At 40.3% G+C, this 21,909-nt stretch overlaps 1 protein-coding gene across 1 annotated transcript; it reads left to right on the top strand.

The window, feature by feature from the left end:
• Positions 1 to 1,431: 1,431 nt before the first annotated feature.
• Positions 1,432 to 21,080, top strand: eva1ba (eva-1 homolog Ba (C. elegans)). The gene is made up of 4 exons (XM_084727073.1): positions 1,432 to 1,721; positions 17,221 to 17,350; positions 19,262 to 19,364; positions 20,210 to 21,080. The coding sequence occupies exons 3-4, from the start codon at positions 19,298 to 19,300 to the stop codon at positions 20,632 to 20,634; spliced, it is 492 nt and encodes a 163-aa protein (XP_084583199.1). The 5' UTR covers positions 1,432 to 1,721; positions 17,221 to 17,350; positions 19,262 to 19,297; the 3' UTR covers positions 20,635 to 21,080.
• Positions 21,081 to 21,909: the final 829 nt, after the last annotated feature.

Genomic DNA, 21,909 nt, shown 5'->3' with positions numbered 1-21,909 from the left:
ATATTCAGTTTCTGCCATATTAGTGTATTTGCCAGCCAATAGAGCCCTACTGTTAACTGGCAAATGCTAAGAAACTCAAAGTTTTATGTTAGAAGTGTACAGTCTGGATGCTGGATGCTAACTTGCATCTTTTTGTCAATTAGCATAATTTGCATAGTTAGTAATAATGAGCATACTAACCTGTATAGACAATATTAGGGCTTCTACTAACGGTTATTTTCAGATTAATTGATTAATAGTTGTTTGGAAAATGGTAAAAAAATAAAATAAAATAAAATAAAAATTTTGATCAGTGTTTCCCAAAGCCTAAGATGACCTCCTCAAACATCTTGATGTCAAAAGCAGCCATATTTTAACTCCCGGTGGGCCCATTCTGACAAACTTTTAGTCAGTTTAGAAGTTTTAGACGATGCAAATCGATTGGACAGACAATGTCCATCCATTCTCCAAAACTGCTCATTCTGATGGGTCACGGGGGGCTGGAGCCTATCTCAGCTGACATTTGGCGAGAGGCGGGGTACACCCTGGCCAACTCACCAGTTCATCACAGGGCTGACACATACAGAGAGACAACCACTCATATTCGCACCTACGGGCAATTTAGAGTTACCAGTTAACCTGTTATAGTGGTTTGGACTGTGGGAGTGAGCCGGACACAAGGAGAACGTGCAAACTCCACACAGAGAGGTCCGGCCCCAGCCACCAGAACTTATGTATTTGAAATAACTTGAACTTGGCCTTAAAATGAAGGATATTTATGAACACAATCATTCAGATGATACAGAACATGTGTATATTAATTCACAGACCATTCCACTCACAAATGAGTATTGGAAGTAACAAAAGCGAGTTCCACCGTCAACTACAATAATATGACTCTGGCTAAATAATATTCTCAAAAAAGAAAGAGAATGGAGCATAATATAAGTAAAAAAAAAAAAAAATGAATTCACACTGTCTGTGGTCTCAATCTTCTCATCTAACTCTCTGCAAGAAAGCAAGTGTATTTCCAAAAAAACCCAAAACAAATGAGATATTTCTTTAAGATTTACAAAGCAACTTGTGAATTTACACACAGCTACACATCAGCTGCACGTACACTGTATTGCGTCTTTGTTGTTCTCCTGTCACACTGGACTGTGCATGGAAAAACTTGAGCTAATTTGCCCGGAGTTGCTTTCTGCTTGTTTCCTTAACAACAGAGGGCAATCCCCCCAAAACACACACACACACACACACACACACACACACACACACACACACACACACACACACACACACACACACGCACACACACACACACACACACAACCACTGCTCTCCTCCCTCCCCTCTTCCCCGAGCTTGCCCTTTTTAGGCTGTTCCTCTTTTTTTCCTTCTGAAAAGGGGGATAGTATGACAGCTTTTCCTGCTTCTCGTGGATTGGAGCCGGGAGAGAGAAAACTCTGTTACTCACTCCGTCTCCAACTTTGAGAGGAAGTTACCACCTCTTCCCCAGACTCTGTACACACACACACACACGCTCAGGCAGACACACACACACGCTCTTCAGGACTTGACCACTGCAGCAACAGGGAATCAACTGAAACAGTCAGGACTGCTTGTAATGCTGTGTTTTCTTTTAAAATTTGGAGGGAAAGGAGGCTGAAAATTTGCAGTTTGCCTGAAGCTTTGTGTGGACTGAGGAGTTTCAGAAGCACGCTTCTTTGCATCACAGACCGGTGAGTTTGACAGTTTATTTCAGTGTATGTGTAGAACCATAGAAACCCCAGTGAGCCACAGCTCTTCTGTCACTGAACTTTCACAATGGATGATGTTTTGCTGTAATTGAGTGTCCACGGTTTTAATGCTCTGCAGCTCATGTTATCTTGGCAGGCTTGTTTAGAGGTGAGTGTTTGGGAAAACTTCCATGTGCTATAAAGTTTGATATCTGGTTTCAATCACAACAGCTCTTGTAAGTTTTTACTCTGCTTGAAATGAGTTCCTCGTGTGATTGTTTGCTGTGATAAACTCTTTTGGCAACAATGGCATAAACACTTCAATAAAGCCATTTTACATACGATGCCAATATTTTATTACACAATAGCACTATGTTTTTATTATTATTAGTCCTAGACTATGCATCTTTCAAAACACTGCCATGTTTTCAGCTTACATTCAATGAGAGGAACTGATGCAGCAGTTATAGCTGAGACAAAACAGGAGAGGTACGACTTTCCTGTACAGCTGCACATTATTGGCTAACCTTGTGGTGATTAATTTGTTCTCACCTTGTTGCAATCAAAGCAAACATCCTGTTCCTTTTTGTATACTTAACAAAATATAAACACAATACTTCTGTTTTTGCTCACATTTGTCATGACATGAAGTAAAAAAGATTTATTTTGTGCACGTAAAAGATTTATTTCTCTCAAATTTTGCTCACAAATCTGTTCAAATCTGTTAGTGAGCACTTCACCTTTGCCAAGATAATCCATCTACCTGACAGGTGTGGCATATCAAGATGCTGATCAAACAGCATTGTTATTGCACACATGTTCCTTGGACTGGTCACTCTAAAATGTACACTTTTACCTTGAAATATTATTTAACAGGCGCTGAACTATGGCTATTTCACACAGGGCTACATTTTTTTTTTTTCCAGGATGGCAAAGTAATGACCCACCCTGCTCTGCCCTGATTGGCTTACGCTGATATTGTTACCCTAACCCTGAACACTCCTCATCCCTAAACTGAACCAACACAACCAATGAAGGCAACACGTACAAGCCAATCAGAGGCAGAGCAGGGCAGGTTATGACTTTGCCCTCCTGGGAAAAAAAAGGTATCTGTAGCTCTATTTGAAACAGCGAACCCATCCCCTCCAGAAAAACATGTGTGTTGGTCACTTGCGCAAGCAACTTTAACTGACAAAAACGTCTTTTTATCGTTAGGCAGTGCCCCCTAGTGGACATAGTAAGTAGCAGAAGTAATAAGATCGAGAAAGTCTGCATTCAGAAGTTGGATGGAAAGCTGAACCAAGCACAGGGATTTCACCCAGAAAACCAAGTTTCAAGTCCTGTGTGAAGAGAAATGTCAATGTAGTTATTTAAAGTTTTTGAGTAATTTCAATTTTGTTATGGACATGATGTCTATTGCAATCACCTCTCACTCTTTTCCTAAACCTAACAAAACTGCTACTAGTTTACAACCTAAACAACATGTGTAATGTTGCATAAGTTACATCACATGACTCATGTTAAGATCTGGTCAGCCTGTGTACGCTCCACTGGTAATACAGCTGAGTGCGTAATAAATGTCTTTTTTTCAAAATAAAACTTCACATTTTAGAGTAGCCTTTCATTGTGACCAGTCAGAGACACATCTGCATCATAATCCTGTCAGCATCTCCTTATGCCACTCCTCAGCTGGATGGATTATCTTGGCAAAGGAGAAGGTCTCACTGATACGTATTTCAATGCATTTGTGAACAAAATTTGAGCGAAATAAACCTTTTTTTCTGAAGATGTTTTACATTAAACCATGGAAAATGGGAGCAACAACAGAAGTGTGGCCTTCATATTTTTGTTGAGTTTTTTTGTGAGGCCAGAAAAGGCATATGTCATCAGAGGTCAGAGATCTCAAAAATGAAGCATGAAAAGTGTCCACATGGGACATATGGCTCTGTTTCTTTTTCAGCTGTTGCTCTTTTTTTACTTGAGCTCATAGAAACATTCATGAGGACAGCAGTTAACCATATGCTTCAGCTCCCAAAGCTCTCCGCTGGACGTTGGTGGTTAGCACCTCTTATCAGACAGAAAGGAGGTGATGGGTGGAGGCTGAATAGGGCTGGGCTGCTCTCAGGGGTCCCCTTTAATTTACACTATCTGAGTGGGCCGGCCGCACTTCAGCTGCACCTCCTCCAGTCAATCAGATAACCCTCCATAGGATGAGTGTGAATGCTTAGTTAAGTAACCCCTTCAAGGCTGGCCAGGAAGAGTTGACTTCTGTATGACCTCTCTGAGCTAATCATACCAGCAGACTTTCCTTTTCCCAAAAACCCCTCTGCCTCACTTATCAGTCGGCCTGTCTTATCTGTCCCGAGGATGGTTGTTAACTCACTCTATTTACCCAGAGGTCAGAGGCCACACTCTGATTTGAGCTGCTTGTCCAAACTCCCAGGGTACCAATCTGTTTGAGGAGGAGATACAGAAAGTTTCAGCCTGCACAAAGCCAAGATAAGTCTAGAGCAATGAGCCCCACGCAGACAGATTTACACAGTGACAAGAAACAAACACAACTCCCTGCAAGAATAGGGGTAACGTGACTGTTTTTCGTGTTCATCATAATGTTCATGAGCAAGAAATAAAAGTCAGAGACCAGAGCATGTGGTGGTGCCATGTTGTAGAAAGCCTGGAGCAACTACAAAGTATATGAATTTGGCTGATACAGCAGGCATACAAATGAGATGTATTCTATAACACTGTTGTCTTGCATAGTTGTCACAAAATAATCCCAGTGGATGTACTCCCAGTCACTTGCATTGAGCAGCTCCTTTAATGTTCAGTTTCTCATTAAGTGTATGGCTCGAGGAGAACTCTATTATATTAAAAAATTAATTAACTTCGACCATTAAAGCCAAAGTAATAACAAGGTAATTTGTGAGTTCAGCAATTTGGTTCTTAATGTATATACATACAGTCTAATGTGTCTCTAATGTCCTGGTATTACTTGGACATACAGAAAATTCTGCATCAACAGTTCACTGCTGTTTGCTCAGGTTCTGTTTTGTAACATTGTGCAGAAAACTAGTGCACCAGACAGAGGTGTAATGCTATTTGTTTAAGTGTTAGAGACCACCTATAATACACGCACACACTTAAACAGTGGCTTGTTTTAGGTCATTTAGCCACTGTTCTTACATTTACATACATTAGTTAACTATAACTGACCACATGGTCAAATGTGAGCCTGACTTCATGAATAGTTTTATCGTGTTGAGAATATTACATAGTAGTCAGTCTACATGAGTACCGCAAAAACTGCCCTCTGTCTAATCGGTGCCATTTACCAAAAACAGATCATATAAACTGCTAATATTCTGTTTCCTCAAAATCAGGGGTGGAGCAATGTTCCAGTGCGCTCTGGCAGCACTACACCTATGGAAATGTGAATAGAAAAGTTTCATTATGCATAAATTAAACAGAGTTATGATCTCATGATGCAGGTCTCCCATCTTGTTTATTCCTTTTCCGAAACTCAAGGCTAGCTAAAGATAGTGTTACTTAAAGTCTAGCCCGACCATTTGTAAAACCATAGCTCAACAGTGGCTCACTTAAACACCATAGCAATCTGTATCTTAGCAGAGAATAATAGTTCAATTATGACATAAATCACACTGACCTCAACTGACCTATGATTCTGATTGGACTCTTGGTTGGACTTTTTTATCCTGTTTTTGCTTTAAAAGCATAAAAGTGTACATAGCCACCATGATGTCAAGCATTGTTTTGTGGACTTTTGAAGGCTTTTAGCCTCTAGTTTGGTAATATGGCTGTGGCTGTCTTGGTTTTTGGTGCAAAAAGTGATCATGTTTGAACAAGAGGGTAGCGATTTGACAGTAACCATGTAGCCTCCCCCTAAAGCAAACCCTGCTTTATATCATCTATTTTACTCTAAATGAGACAAGAATTAACAAAATAAACATCATGCTGTATTGAAGAAGACCTGAAACTAGCAATTGAGATCATAAACTTGTTAAGAAAATGTTTACTGAGGTCATAGATCAAGTGAGAAGTAGGGAGTCGCCCCCTGATGGCCATTAGAAAGAATGCAGTTTTAAAGTACTTCCACATTGACTTCACTTTTTCACTTTTCAGGTGCCACGTCCCATTCTTCTTATTCAGTCTTTGTTTAGATCAGTGTGTCTTTGCTTATTGCTTCCATGCAGCAGTTGGGTTTGATTAATGCCTTTTTCAAACACTCATAAATATACAACAGTATGGTCATCAGATGGGAGAGTTTATAAACAGCAAAAAGTTTGTTCAGTGCATTTTAACAATGATTCTCTTTGATGAAGTTATTCTGTTCATAAACTCATTATTCATTTAAATATGAACAGTGACATTATGAGTAGATCTAAATGAAAAAATTAATGACAAGAACTTGTGTTCTACTTACCGCAACTCTAATCTCACTAACATTAAGTAACCAATATGCTATTTTAGAGTACCAGTGAAAGGGGAGTTTGATGAATGATGATTCTCAGAATCTGTGTTTAGCAAAGCTCCCGTCAAACCGCTGATGTCTTACAGGGCTCAGGGCTTATTGCTGTCTATTAGGAGCTTCACTGGTCAAGACACTCCCCTGTTCAGGCTCGGGCAGATTTTTGACATGCTAAGTCCAGAGGGTTAGCCGAAGCTTACACTCCTATCTTGGACACACACGAAGGGGAGCAAACAGAAACCAAAAGACACGTGAAAAGAACATGTGTTTGAACATGCATAGAAATTGTGGCCTTTTATTTGGTTTAAAGTGTGTGAATATTTGGTTAAACAGGATGCAGCAGACTAAAACATCATGTATTCAGTATGTTTGTTGTTTAAAACAATATTAGCAGAAGAGAGTTGAGCCAACATTAGTTAGTCACAGTCTGGAGGCAGTATTAAACACACAGTCTGAAAAAATATATATGTAATGTCCTAGAACAGGTGTTTCAAACATAGGCTCGTGGACCACAACCAACCCACCAATCGGTTCAACGCGGCCCATTGGTTGACTTTGCAAAGTGTAAAAATTGCAGAGAATTCATTAATTTAAATTTTCCAATAAAATGCACTGCACTTCCTGATTTGTCCACTGGAGGTTGTGCTGACCCACACTGTTAGAAATACAGGTGCTAACTAGAACAAGAAAGGGAGAACACTTTTTGGTTCCTGTTAAGTTTCACCCAGAACCCTTTTAGAGAGTTCTACCTAGAACCAAACACAAAAGGCTATACATAGAACCATCTGTGGAAGGTTCCCCCCAGATCCCTCTCTGGTGCTTCTATTGGGAACCTTTCTACCTTCTAATGGTGCCAACAAGGTCCCATCCAGGGGGTTCTAGCAAGAACCTTTGTAGATTTCAAGTGTTTAATCTGGTGGTTCTAGAGAGAACTCTTTCATATTCCAGGAGTTTTATCTAGACCCTAACAAGAGGATTTTACCCAGAACCTTTTAATTTTTCAGTTTTATCTAGAACCCACCCAGTGGAACTTATTTATATTACAAGGGTTTTTATGTAGAACCCATTAACAGGGTTCTACCGAGAATCCTTTATATTTTGGTACAAAAAAACTCTTGATGAACTGTTGATGAAAGGACTTTTCCAGGATTTCAACAACCCTTGAACAATGCTTTCTGCAAAAAAGGTTCTTTTTTCCCACATGCTTCCACACAGGGTATGTGACACAACATTGTCAAGTGTGGACTACTGTACATGTGGTAGCTGCCAGTATGAATTTGTTTGTCAAAAAGGAGAAAAGCAGACACAGAAATAGAAAAGCAGACACAGAAATAGGAACTAGTCCATTTTTCCAAGAAAAATGGACTAGTTCCTATTTCTTCAAAGAAGTATTTGGGAAGCCACTGTGCCTGATGTGTTCACAGCACATTTTGGAGTAAAGTCCACTAAAAAGGGTCTCTGTGCTGTTTTGTCATTGGTTCAGGGGCTAAGGCATATAATATTCTGCGCCACCATCAGACTAATCATGAGGAAAAATACAAGAACCTGCAAGGACAGCTGAAAACAGAGAAGATAAATGGATTGTTGGCAGGTTTGAGGAAACAGTAGTCTGGTTTTAGTCATAGCCAAGAGATCAGCGATGCAGCTGTGAAAGTTAGACCTTATTGCTAACTAATTAGCGTCAACATCAAAGCCATAGCCTCCTCTGAGGGCGATCATCTTTGTAAAGAAACACATGCTGAAGGCTGCAGAAATCATATGCCCTGATAAATGGATGCTTCATTAATTGCGACTGTTTTCAGAATGCACTTGTACTTCTTTACACCGAATGAAAGGGGGAAAAATGGAGGAGATTAAATTGAGATTAAACTGGGATGTGTGTGGCCCCTGAACCAATGACAAAACAACACGTAGGCCTTTTCAGTAGACATTTGTTGGATCTGCTCAGAGGGATGTATTTATTTCCTTATTTCTATAGTAAAAAAAATATTATACTATCTTATTCAGTTCAGTACCAACACCGATGATAATACTGTTGACGTCTCTGTGTTTAATGCTGGTGGCTGACAGAGATCATAAAAGTCATATAGGCCATTTCAAAAAGTCCTTTTAAAAAGATGAAAACAGGCACCAGCCTTCACTTTTACTACACAAACAGTTCCTGTCACAACAACATTTATGAACCTCCTAAATCTCATGGAGCTGCACCATGTTCATGAGCGGCATGCGAGAGTTAATGCTACGGACCCAATCACATAAAGGGCAAACACGTGTTTTGTGTCACAGAATAATCCGCAGAGTCCATGTAATTGATACAGTATGTGGTGTTGGCGAGCTGCTGGATGGTGGCCCAGATCGATGAAAAGAGTGAGATCACGGCTCTATTTTTGGAGGTCTTGAGTTTGGGTTGATGTAAATCCCGCTGCACTTTAGAGAATCACAGAGGAATGTTCGTACGAATCAGTTTCAACATACAGGAACATACACAGACAAGCAGGAACTGTCAACACACACTAAACACACAAATAAACCCCAAACACACACACAGCTGTGGTTCCAGCGTGGCTTCCTACTGCCATGAGCACTGCTTGATTTGCTTGATTGGGACCACGATAACGTCAGTATGAAGATGGTACATAGGATATCTCCTCTTGATTTACATAGTAAAGCATTCTGGCATTGCCTCACATCAGGAACACATCTGGGTGCTATTAACCACTTGCCCTAACCCCTAGCTCAGTCCCATATCTCCATTACCCTACCATTACCTGCCATAGCCCACAAAATATGCCCTTCACAGGACAAGCAGTGCACTGTGGCTCACTTTTTATGACACGAGGATACGCAGGGATTCATCGGGGCAAGGGTTGCAGTTACTCTGAGCCAGGCTGGCGTCACGTTGGCACACTGAGTCATGTTGGATTTACAACCCTGCTCTTGTGGAAAAGTGCAGCGTCTTAAGTAAAAATAACTATCTGACAATGCCTGACTGGTTTGATTCTGTGTTTACTGCTGGAAAAAAAAATTGTCCTTGAAAGAGAAGCTGTTGTTCATTGAGTGTATGTCAAATAAAGTACATGCCCAAAGCCAAATACATCAACACATGCAGCAAAACAAAGCCTTCTTTCAACTGTATATCAGACACCAAACCATATTCAAGAAGTTTGGATAAGATTGAATCGTCTAATGGAACAAGAATGCGAAAGCTTGAATGCTGCACAAACAACACAGGTTTAGATCTAAATTTATTCCCAGTTAAAACCCACTCAAGAGGAAACTTAATAAAACTTGGGCAAGTTCTAACCTTGCATTCACTGGAGCTGTTTGTCTCTGCAGCTGGCAGCACATTGTAGTTCAGATCAGGGTCAAATATGATTTAAAACGTGCTGTTTTACCTATAGACTGTGTTCGATGGGTGGGGAGTTTTCACATCAATTTAGTGTTACAGCCTCCTTTACTAAAGGTTGTCTCTGAATGCTGTGATGAAAAACTTCTTCCAGGTTTTGATGAAACAGTTGATGAAATAGTCTGCACTCAAAGACACCTCACTTGCTTGTTCTCTGAAGTCAAAGAGTTCCATGATAAGTGAGCGAACTCTATCTCCTGATGAAGATAGCTAGGATTACATGAAGCCTAAAATTCAGATTTTAATCAGTTTAAAAGCCCAAACACAATAAAAATGCAACTCAATCAGAACATTGTGTGTTTCTCTACCTCAAAAAAATAGCATCTTCTAACCTAAATTGGACCTCTACCAAGAGTTTGTTTTAGATATCAGATCGTTTTTCCTGGTTCAACTGCTGTTTTCAAGGTCGAAACTGGACTGTCCTCAATGTCTTCAGGCATTTGTGCAGGCCGGGTCTGCCTCACGCAATTCTTGTAACCTTTTGCTCAAGAGAGTGGAAAAATGCAGCTGAAATCAAGATCTGGAGAATAGGCTATTTGGCATTTGAAATTCACTAAAGCCAGTGTTTGGTATGTCCATTCTGGGCTACTGTAAACACATGCCGGTGCATCTCAGCGGCCTACACAGAAACGGATCCATGCCTTCTGTAGATATAAAGCATTTTAAGGTTATGAAAACACAGCAAAACTTATTTTCATGTGATTATACACAAATGAAAACTTACTCATGGACATTATATCCCATTTTTTCTGTATTCTGCCAATGTGTGCTAATTGAAGGTATAATATTTTATGTTCTGTGACCTGTTTAACTCATTTTACACGGTGTCCAGGGAGCCATCTGATGTTTCTTTACTTTCAAAAATCCATATGTGGTTGTTTCAAAGTGTTTTAGTTCATAATTATATTCCCATTGACATAGCTCACTGCTCCAGCACATGAACAGACAATAAAACCAACTTTCTAAGTATTTGCAAATACTCTTTGACCCAGGCCGTCACCTGGTGCTTCATGTCTCTGTCCTGATGGCAACCACATGCCTGTCCTTTTTCCAAATGCAACAGTTTTCCTCTCAGTCAGATACTCTGGCAGGCTTTGACAAGAGGGAAGCGGCACTAACAGTTCACACAGCGTGAAACCAAAGATCTTCATGTCAGGAGGAACTGAGAAGAAATGCACTCTTAGTTTCTCCTAAAATGTCCTTCTGCAACCCTCTTGGATGTGAAGAAAACCTCGCTGTGGCTTCCACATGAAATTACCTTACCTCTGTGGACCCTCATGAGTGTTTTCACAGACACTGAGAGCTGAGATGTGGGTTTGGACAATGTTTCTGTTTACTGCGTGGAAAGTGATCGCCTGCACCTCTGCTGTTTTGGGGGAGAGTTTGAAGTTCCATTATGTTTTAGTGTTTGGAGACAGTTCCCTGGCTTGATTACAGGTGTGTGATGAATGGCTTGTAGGGACATCCAGCAGACACTATTGTGATACAGTTTCAGATTCTCTGGCAGTTTGAAGGTTGCTGTTAACCTTTCATCAGCTACTGAAAGAATTTCTTCATGTGTGAGAGAATGACTGAGCCAAGTCCAAGCTTTGATTCAGTGTATTTATATAAGGGGAACACATAGAGTTTCAGAATATGCTCTGCAAAGCTGGAAATGGTAAATAAATTATACACGCTCTCTTGAGAACTGGGACAAATCATGTCTCATCAAAGAAACTTTAAAAAATTATTGATACCAACACTTTAATTCCAGTCTGATTAATATGTATTATTTAAGGATTTATATATATGATATATATGTTTTATATATATATATACATATATATATGTGTGTGTGTATATATATATATATATATATATAACAAATATAACAGACAGTGTCCTAGACAAGAATGCACAACTTTACACAATTTAAAAATGTTTTAAAACCTTTTTAAAAAATTATCTATACTTGCTGGCTAACATAGCTATAAAAAGGAGCTATTATAATAATCTTTGTTTTAAAATTGATTGTTTATGAAAATGTTGGTCCTTTAAAATTGTGTCCAAGATTTCCGCCAACGACACCAGATTCGTTTTACAAAAATATGATTTAATCAGACATAGAAAGGGTTATCTATACCCGAAGTCTCACTTCCTGGTTTAAACAAGGTGGGAATACAGTTTAAGAACTTTTAAGCTTTCTATTTTTTGACAGCTGCATTATCAGATGCTCTCCATCAGATTTTATATCTGAAGGAGCTGAGTTAATAAAAATATGATCGCTTATAAGGTTTAATATCTAAGAGTTTGATCTTTTAAAATATATTTTCTCAGCATAAATGAAGAGTAAAAATCAAAATAGACAATATTCGGTTTTGTTCCGCTTTTGAAGAATGTCCCAGAACCCAGACTGGTTTGTTTGATGCTGTGCATCATTAAGACCAGACTGGATTTTTTTCAGTAGCAGCCACAGAATCAAAGCAAGAACGTTTTAATGAACATAATCAAGAGCAAAAAAATACTATGTGAGATGCTATAAATTCTAATGGCAGCTTCTGTGATCTAGAAAGAGCCTGTGTGCGTACAGAAAACAATGAAATGTGATTAAATTCAAGCGATTTTCAGCCTGTGAAGCTTTATCCCAGGGGAACCACAGAAAAACCATCCGTTGTGCCAGGAATTGTTGCGGCTGCACAGAAATTCGAGGTATTGAAAATATTTCTTTCCTTCTGTGGTTCGGCGTGTGTCATTACAATGAGTAAATAACACCGACTTGCTCCCTTGTGTAATCTGACCTTTTCATCTTCTGTATATAAATCAAATGTGGCTTGACTCCCTGCATAAATTCCACCGAAGGGTTATGACTTTGACATGATTTCTTCATTGTGGAAGAGGAGTATTGTGGTTGGATGGCTTATGAAACAAGTATTACTGGTTAAGAGTCGAGGGGAAAGTGCTTCTATTCTGTGACAAACTTTTGCTTTGGAGGTCTGCCCCTGTCAGGATCCAGCTGATAAATCATCAGGTCGACGTCTGTGTACAGAAGACAGCTCAGTCATTCTGTCTTAACATACTTATCTTAGACAATAGCAATGATGTCGAAGAAAGGCTTCAACCTGGATGTTGTCCGTGCGGAAAAGGGACAAACCTTGTGGGAAGGAAGGGCCATTGTGGTTATCTCCAAGTGGATGACAACAAAAATATCACACTACATGATGGTTTGGAGTTTTTCTTCCACTCCAGCTCCTCCTCCATCCAAACCAAAGTAAACAATACTCAGTCAGAAATAGTGTTTGACCTCTTCTCGGGCCACAACACCACACCAGACAGTGTTTATGCTGGCTTCAGTCTGACCACAGTTTCTGCTGTGACCTTACATAAATAACTCAACGCTGATGGACAGATTTTTGGGAAGAATTAGCTGAGCTACCTTTATAATTTTTTTCTGGAATTATATTTTGTTTGGATTTAATAAGAGATAAAGACATGTAGACATATTTATCTCACGCAGTTAAAGCCGTGTCAGGATGGGTTAATGATTATTTAATAGTCAGCAGCGTGCAGGATTCAGGAAAGGGATGCCTGAGTGTTCGACCTCAGGATATGAAGCCAGGAAAAGAGCAAACGATAAGCTAAGCAGGGACAAAAAATAGGACCAAACATTAACGTCACAGGAGCTGAGATGTGGCACGAAGACGCGTGCGGCCACAGGTGTGGCTAGATCATTGGAAAATTACATTTTAACTTTCCTGTTTCTTTTGTTTAAAGGCGGTTTATTTTTGGCAACATCAGGCAAAAGTTCTATAATAACTAAAATTGGGCAATGTACGTTTTTTATAGTTTTGAGTTTGTCAGTGAATAAAGCCTGCAGCTTCTCAAGACAAGAAAAAGCAAAGCTCCTGAGTGTATTTTGTTTCCCAACTGCTGGAAAGGTCTTATAATAACGACAGCTCCGCCTACATTTAGGTAGCGCTATCTGCATTGGAGTAGAGTCAAATTGAGTCGTTTTACGGAAGTTTTACTGACCTTATGTAGAATTTCAGTTATGAGGATATAAAAACATAGATACCCAAACCCAATAATAACCTTTAAGCATAATGTAATTCAAGTCATCTGGCTGTTACTCCTTGATTCCATTGAACATGTCGAGTCTGCGCCATGGTTTTCATCTGTCCTATAGTGGAGTGTTTTGGCTGCCTGATTCTGTTTACTTACTCAGGTTTTGTTGATTGATGACCTCTTTCCTTGATTTTTCTGCTACTACTGTGGTTACACAGTTAAATGGCTTCCTCTTTTTTCTGTGACTGCAACAGAAGACAGAAAATTTCCTCCTAACCCAAACCCTAATCATAACCCTAACCCAAAAATAGAAGAAGAGCAAAGCAGAGAGCAACATCTGGGATACACAGCCATGCCCAGTCAAATGAAGCTGATAGAAAACCTAGCCCTTGATCGGAGACTTTGGCCAGTCACAGGTTGGTAAGATAGTTGATTGTTGATTGTCATGTCAGTATTTCATGACCTGGGAATGAGACTTAACAATCAAATGTCTTTCTCCAGAATCACTTCCTGCACCTTTAATAGATTCAACTGCAGATATAATTATTATTTGTATCTAGATAATGAAAGGCAGAGGAAAGCTTGTATTGCAAGCCATAAACGACCAGTCCAAACACAAATGCACTGAAATTATTTTCTGTAACTGAAATTTTATGCAGTCTTGCCACACAATAACACCATACGGTGTCTTGATTCTTGAGATATTCTCACTTCTATGGCAGAGCAGTTGGTGCGAATGCTCCCACCAGTCTGCTGTCACCAAAAGTTGCAGTTTAGAGTGTGAGAAGTGCAAAACTTTGTTTGTTTGTTTGTTTATAGCTATCCTGGCCCAAAGTGTTGAAATATCATTACAATCTGCTCTATTATAATTGCATTTTTGAGTTAAGCTGCTATGGTTATTGTCAATATTTGATTATGTCAGGAAGGGCCATAATTTGAGAACTGCTATTTTCATTTATAATGTTTACCAGGCAGTTTATGATGCAGCTTACTGTAAGTTTGATTAAAACATGATAGGACAAAATGAAACATTAAATCACTAATGTATGACTGCTTTGTTATAATTAAGGTGTCCTCTTCAAGGCTGTAGGGTAGGGCAACATCTGCAGTAGAAAAAGCAAATTGGGTCACTTGGAGAAAATGACTGAAGGTTGAGTCATGGGGTAGTACATAGCTGGGGAGGAGAAGGTCTGTTAATAATTTCCTTCTCGGGGTAAAACAAAAACACAACAAAACAACAGGGCAGGATAATTAGTGTTTAGATAGGCTTTAAACAGGTCTCCAGTGGTTATTAACCATCAGTTTAAGAGACGCCCGAGTCCTGATGAAGCTCAGGTTTGCTGCATTCCAGTGTGAGAAGAGGCCAGTTACTGTACTGTAGGTGTCCAATCATTAACTTTGACCTTGGCTTGAGGAGCGGCTGTAGTCATTCGAGCCGTTCGCTTTATTACCCTTGAGACAAAAACAAAATATCTCATTGAGAGCCCATGTTCCTCAGCTCTGCTTGGATAATGATGAATAGATTCCATTAGCAGGGAGGGATTAGGCTCTGCAGGGGGGAGGAGATGAACTTGTTCCTAATTGAAAATAAAGGAAGGAAGCTCAACAGGAAGACAGCACATAGGTCCATCCCTACGGTGCACCGCAGAAACAAAAGGCCCATCGTCTCGCTCCCATGGGGACTGACTGAGGGGGTGGCCTGGAAAGCATGTTGCCATAGTGACTGCTCTGTCACTTAGCCCCCGAGCGCTGTCTCAGTCAGGCGCTCTGTGGTGTACATAGGATCTGCCAAGAGTCAGCAAGATCAAAATCTGCCCTGGAAAGCACAGAGGCTCTGCTAAACCAACTGCAGCTGGCAGAGGAGCTTTTTCCTAAACAGGCCTACGAGTTAGAAAAGTTCACAGCGCAGCATTTTTCACAGCCCTCAATCTCCCACCTGGCATGTAAAGCACTGACCCCCAGCAAGTTATAGGGCTTGAATTGAGTAAAGGAAAGTGATTCTGGGGCTCTTGTTGTCAGATTTGAGAAAGATGGTCGTGGTTTGAGTTGCTAGAGACATGAAGGGAAAACTGCATATTTTGACACACATTAAACTATAAATACATATATATGTTTATGTATGTATTCTTCCACTTATTGTGTCTGCCTCCTGTTTTAGACTCAGTATATAATAACATAGAATTATATATATTATATATAATGATACATAAAGCTACTACATTGCACATACTTTTCAAAAGAGGACAAACTTATTTTGGGACACGTCGAAATAGCTTCTAAACCAGCTTTGTGAGGATTTGTGCTGTGAAATTTTGTGGTGACTGTAGCACGTCATGGCCCTGTATAGCCTATGAAAGTTGTGTCTATGTCATGTGTCTTTGTCAGTCCCTTTACAATATTCAGCTTTTGGCATTCATTGTGATGTTTTCCACTTGTCAGACGTAGCAAAAGTACACAGATTCTTTACTCAGTAAAAAAAAAATACTGACTCAACTACTTTACTAAAGCAAAAAAATACAAGCTGTGAAATGTACTCAAAGAATAAAAGCAAAAAGTAGCCCTCTGAGGAACATTTCTAACAGCTGTTTCTGTGCAAAGTTAAGCAAACCTCAGCTTTTCTCCACAGTCTAGTCTCTGTCTCTTGTCTGTTTTGTCTCGTTATATCATGTTACGTAGTTTTTGTCTTCTTACATCTGTTCTGCACAGATGAAGACACCAAGAAAACATCTTTTCTACATATTATTGTTCCATCCATTTAGTTTTACATGAATCTTGATGTTGGATAGCACACAATGTTGCAATATAAAAATAATCAATAATTCTCCTCAAATACATTAAAACTAAACACACCTGTTTTGAAAATGTAAGGAGCAGAAAGTGCAAATTTTCATGCTAAAATACAGGGAGAAAAGTTTAAAAAAGTAAATTAAAAATAAAATAAAAATAAATACTCATGCATAGATACCTGAAAACTCTATGAAGTATCTGTACTTTAATACTTCCCAGTTGAGTGTTTTTTTACGACCGCTGTCTTTTAGCTCATTTAAATTTTCTTGACTTGCTTGACTTGTAGCAGGGACGAGACACAATTGATTCTCACCGCAGCAACTTCAGACTTGCTTGAGATTTGAAGGTAAAGACTTGAGACAAACTATAGTTCGAGCCCATGCAGACATTTTACCAATATGATTACATTAAAGGCATCTTCAGCCAGAACTAAAAATTGGTGACTCCTGGAGCACAAAGTAAAACTGTCTTCTTTCTGGTAATACAGTTTTTACCAAGTGTATTGATTATACAATATAATTATGTGTCTAATGTAATTCATACTGGAGTATACAGTCTAACCTGGACCAGTCTCAGTGCATTTTATCCTGTGTGAGCACAAGAGAGCACAGTTAAAGGCACTGAAAACTGAAAAGCCTGTCTCTAGTCTCCTGCTGGACCGTGTCTCCTGCAATAGGACTGTCGTTGTTTGCATTGCAGACGCCTCAGTGAGTTTGGATCTAATGTAGCCTGACATCTGTGTGTGTGTGCGTGTGTGTGTGTGTTTGCTCTTGTCTGTTTAGCCGGAGGACCAAAGATCACAGGCCCTGATCCAACAGCAAGGGAGAGACAGAGAGACGAGCGTGATCATTTTGTATCCATTCTCCAACTATGAGCTGGCACTGAGGACGTGCTGCAAAGTTTCATTTTGTGGTAAGTTTTATACTTAATCTGCACTCCCTTCTCTGTTTATGTTTGCTGTGTTTTAAAGTTTATTAGTGGGCCACATTACATATGGTTTACACATGTGTGGTTTTATGCTTGAATTTTATTGAAAGCTGCATCAACAAATAAGCACAAATGCTGCATAAATCACTGAGGTATTCATATCATGACAAAAATCAGCCTCCGAGGTTATCAGTGGCTGCAATTCAGAGGTAAATGCAAACACAAACATGTGGTTTGTGCAGTTTGAGGACATCCATATGATCTGGGCATCGGCACGACATGTGGTTCGACTTAGCGAGCAGTGCACACAGGTTAGAGCGGGGCGACTGCAGAGTTCGTCATCATTTCACGTGAACAGCCAGCCACAACACAAAGCACATGTTAGGGGGGAACGGCGCTCACATTAGCTGGAAGGATTAAAGGCTCCTCCTTTTATTTTGAACTGGTCTCCCCTCTGTTACCATCAACACCATGATGTCACCAAGCCAGGGAGGTGGAAATTGTTCACAAAGTGGAGGAGAAAAGCCAGAGTCAGCAGGAAAGGGTGGCAGGGGTGGAGGAGGAGGAGGAGGAGGAGGAGGGGAGCTTAATGGAGGAAGTGCAGAAAGACCAAGTAGCACAACGTGACCCTGGTTTGGTATTCAGTGCACGAAAAACCAATAAATATATGAGAAACAGGCTTGTTTCTCCTGAAGACAAAAGCTACTGAGTGAGGAGGTAACACGAAGGTAACACAGAGGGATGGATACACTCTTATATAAGGGTTCCAAAAGGGTTCTCCCTGAATGGCTGAGGTTCTATCCAGAACCATTTTCATCTGAAGAAACCTTTTTCAATGTAACTTTGTCAAGGCATAGCCAGAAGTTTTTGTAACATAATATAAAAGGGGTCTTGGTAGAACCGTATGGATGGGTTCTAGATGAAACCGTTGGAATATGAACAGGTTCTGGATAGAACCCTCAGACTGGGTTCTGGGTGGAACAATTACACCACAGAAGTGTTCTTTGTAGAAGGGGGTTCTGGGTGAGACCTTTCACAGATGGTTCTTGGTACAACCCTTTATGTTGGGATCTAGAAATGCCTGAAAGGTTCCAAGTGGATGCTTTATAAAATGTTTTACCAGGAACCAAAAAAGATTCTCCTCTGCAGACAATCCAAAGAACACTTTATGGTTCTAGTTAGCACCTTTATTTCCAAGAGTGCACAGACAATAGCTGAAAATAAAAAACAGACTGCAAAGAAGAGTGATCATGAATTGTTCTTGTATCTCATCTGGTCTGTGGTTCTGCAGGTTTCATTTTAAGAAAGACTTCCTTGGGAGTGTCAGGAGTCACGACTGCACGCAGGAGCTGTTAAAAACACAATAGAGCTCGTCAGACCCACAGGAAACAAGGGGGACAGACAGTTTAAATGTCAGGGACACAATATCCAAACAATACAAAATGAGTCAACAACACTCTGGCCTTTTAGTCTGCGCTCCACAAATTGATCTGGGAGTCCCATCAGGCAGGAAGGAGTCCTTTGTGGCTACTTGGAAAATTGACTCTTGACCTCTTTTATGGAGGGCTGTCATGGTTCAGAGAGAACAGAACAGGCCGAGTGCCATGTGCCAAATGCGTTATGATGATCCCAGTTGAAGCCGGTAGTTTAGGGGACACAGAGGAGCTTTTGTTTGACACTTGGAGGCCTCATCCCACCCACCAGAAGGCATGAAAAAGTACCGTGGTCAGTGGGTTTGACATTCAGGCGCTGCACAGAACTTGACACTGGAGGAAGGGTGCCTGGGAAATATTTCAAAGGCTTTTAGCACCTGGAAGAGTGCTTGTGTGGTGTCTAGCTGAATTACGCTCCAAAGACTGACTTAATATGGTGTGTCATATGTTTGTTGTTTTTCAGGTGTGAAGAAGGCCAAGAAAGAAAGTCAAGATCACCATGGATGCGAAGAAAAAAGAAATGGACCTCCTGAGCAACAGCATAGCTGCATATGCACACATTAAAGGTGAGTCACACATTAAGTTCAGCGCAATGCCTCGACCTGTGTCAGTGATCTTAGTAATACTTTATGGCAAAGATACATGAATTATCATGAATCAATACATGACTCATTTAGAGCTGAACCTGACTCAGAATTTTGTCAGTTTTTTTCAGTTCAGTGCACCACACCGATTTCTATATCAGCTTACAGGTGTATGTTTTACCAGTAATACTCATGTTTTAATGTCTCTCTGTGATGTGAAAACATCAGATTTTCATACAGGCAGAAGGTAAATGTGTGCCTCCTCCAACTTATAGTTGAGGTATAAAATCACAGTGCACTGCAGAGCATCACCCGCCAAGCTGCCGACAGCATGTCAGCCACTGCAGTGTGTCACCTGCCCTGCACGCTCCACAGTGCGCTGTGGTGAAGTGGCTGGCTGGCACAGTCAGTTTTGTGGTGATTTTGAGACTTGGTTTGTGAGTTTTACAGGCTGTCATGCTGTTACATTGCTCTGTGTATGATGACGCGGCTACAAAACAAGAGCTGAAACTTGTTTGCCTAACCCTCTCATTCGTTAACCACCAGCGCATGTTGTCACAGGGATTTTTTTTAATAAGTGCGCCAGCTGATATTCCCTTTCCAAAATGTTATCCCTCTGCATTTTTGTAAGCTTCTATCTGTTTTATTCTATAATTGTGATGCACACTAACTGACAAAGGAAAACATTTATGCTTTACTTCATTAAATATCAGAAATGTAAGAATGAACTCTATCTTATGCATGATTTAACGCAAAAGCAATACATTAATTAATGCAACAACTAGCATTTTCTTCTCTCTGATGTTTCATTTTTGTGTTTTCTATAGCAAACCCAGAGAGCTTTGGCCTTTACTTTGTGCTTGGAGTGTGTTTCGGCTTGGTGCTGACTCTCTGCCTCCTGGTCATCCGCATCTCCTGCAAGCCGCGGACCAACATCGCCCCCTCCACGCCTGAGAAAAAACACTTAAAGGACATCAGCGAGGAAGATGAGGAGAGTGAGGATGATGAAGACGAAGATGGGGAAGATGTGGAGGTGCCTGTCCCTCTGCCCAGCACAGAAATCCCCGTTGGTAATCATACCACCCAATCAGACGGGACACTGAACGTGAACGTGTTCACATCAGCTGAGGAGCTGGAGAGGGCCCAGCGGCTGGAGGAGAGGGAACGGATCATACGTGAGATCTGGAGGAACGGCCAGCCTGACATCCTGGGGACGGGGACGGGGACTATTGGAAGGGTGCATTACTACTAAGACACACAAGGCTTCAAGGGAAACACTGTGTGCTCAGTGGAGGACTGACAGAGACCTTTGGGTGGGACTGATGTCCTTGGAGCCTGTGAGACTTAAGGCTTGTTAGATACGATGCAGCATCATGGCAGCAGGACAGCAGTGATGTGACACATTGATCTGACTGAGCTGAACGATGTGATATTGCACTTCCTATGTAGAAATGTTATTTTCAACTGACTATTTGAAATTAAACAAAAAGGTGTCTTAAAGACTGATGTGGAAAGATGCAGTATGAATGTGGGAGCTGATGGACACTTGAAGTAATCAGTCTGTTAAAATGTATTGCGCTTAATGACAAAAATGCACACAACAACTAGGTTACTGTATATAATAAGTGAAAAATGAATGCATATGTAAGAACAATGTATGTATTGTATGTTGCAATGAAGATTTTGCAGTGATGACAATTCTCTTCTATTGTGGTGAGTTTGTGGGGTAAAAAACTCAAAACAGCTCTTGAAATTTATCATATAAGTCACCCTCATGAGTGTTGTTAAAGGGATAGTTCATATTAATTGATGTCAGGTCGTGTGAGGTACCATTCATCGTCAGTGTATTACCTGCAGTGTACAGTAGATGGCTGGCACACCCCCAAATAACAAAGCCAAATATTGCTCTTTCTAAACCAACCAAACTCCATAGGCAAAATCAGTAATTTTACCTTTTAGGACATTGGAGTTTCTCATCTGCTGCCTCCTCCATTTGTTAGTTTGTTTGTGTTCTTTTGTGACTTTGGTGAACCAAACTAACCTTTGAAAACAGATGTCACACAATAACACAAACAAACAAACTCACAAAGGCAGCAGCAGATCTGCAACTCCCACGTTCTGTAAGCTAAAATGACAATTTTTGCTGAAGGAGTCTGGTGGCTTTGGAGAGAGCGATATTTGGCTTATATAATGGCGGTTTTCCATCAGAAAAGGCTGTCTGATGGCAAGGTAAAGCAGTGAAAATAGTCTTAATATAATCTAATAAAATTGATCCAAACTGGGAGCATGCTGACCGACATCTACTGTAGGTAATAACAATATGTACCTCATACAATCCCATTTGAAAAAACAAACAAAACCCCAAACAATCCCTTTAAATAAAATTGAACAAACACAAATCAGTCAGTTTGAGGGTTCAGATTACAGCATGACGAATAAAATTTGACTCTTTTATTTATGGGTACACGAAATCCGTGTCTGTGTTGTTTTAGGGATAATTCCATCAAAGGAAATGACAGAATTAAAG

This window comes from Lutjanus erythropterus, chromosome 9 (genome assembly GCF_056507025.1).
Source record: "Lutjanus erythropterus isolate fLutEry1 chromosome 9, fLutEry1.hap2, whole genome shotgun sequence".
In the NCBI taxonomy this organism is placed as follows: domain Eukaryota; kingdom Metazoa; phylum Chordata; class Actinopteri; order Lutjaniformes; family Lutjanidae; genus Lutjanus; species Lutjanus erythropterus.
The sequence above is the reverse complement of the archived record's forward strand: the minus strand, read 5'-3'. Positions and strand labels throughout refer to the sequence as shown.

Excerpts from the sequence above, each read along its gene's own strand:
- eva1ba (XM_084727073.1), top strand. The coding sequence starts at position 19,298 with ATGGATGCGAAGAAAAAAGAAATGGACCTCCTGAGCAACAGCATAGCT. Across the intron at positions 19,365-20,209 it reads TGCATATGCACACATTAAAG|CAAACCCAGAGAGCTTTGGC; the intron begins GTGAGTCACACA and ends TGTTTTCTATAG.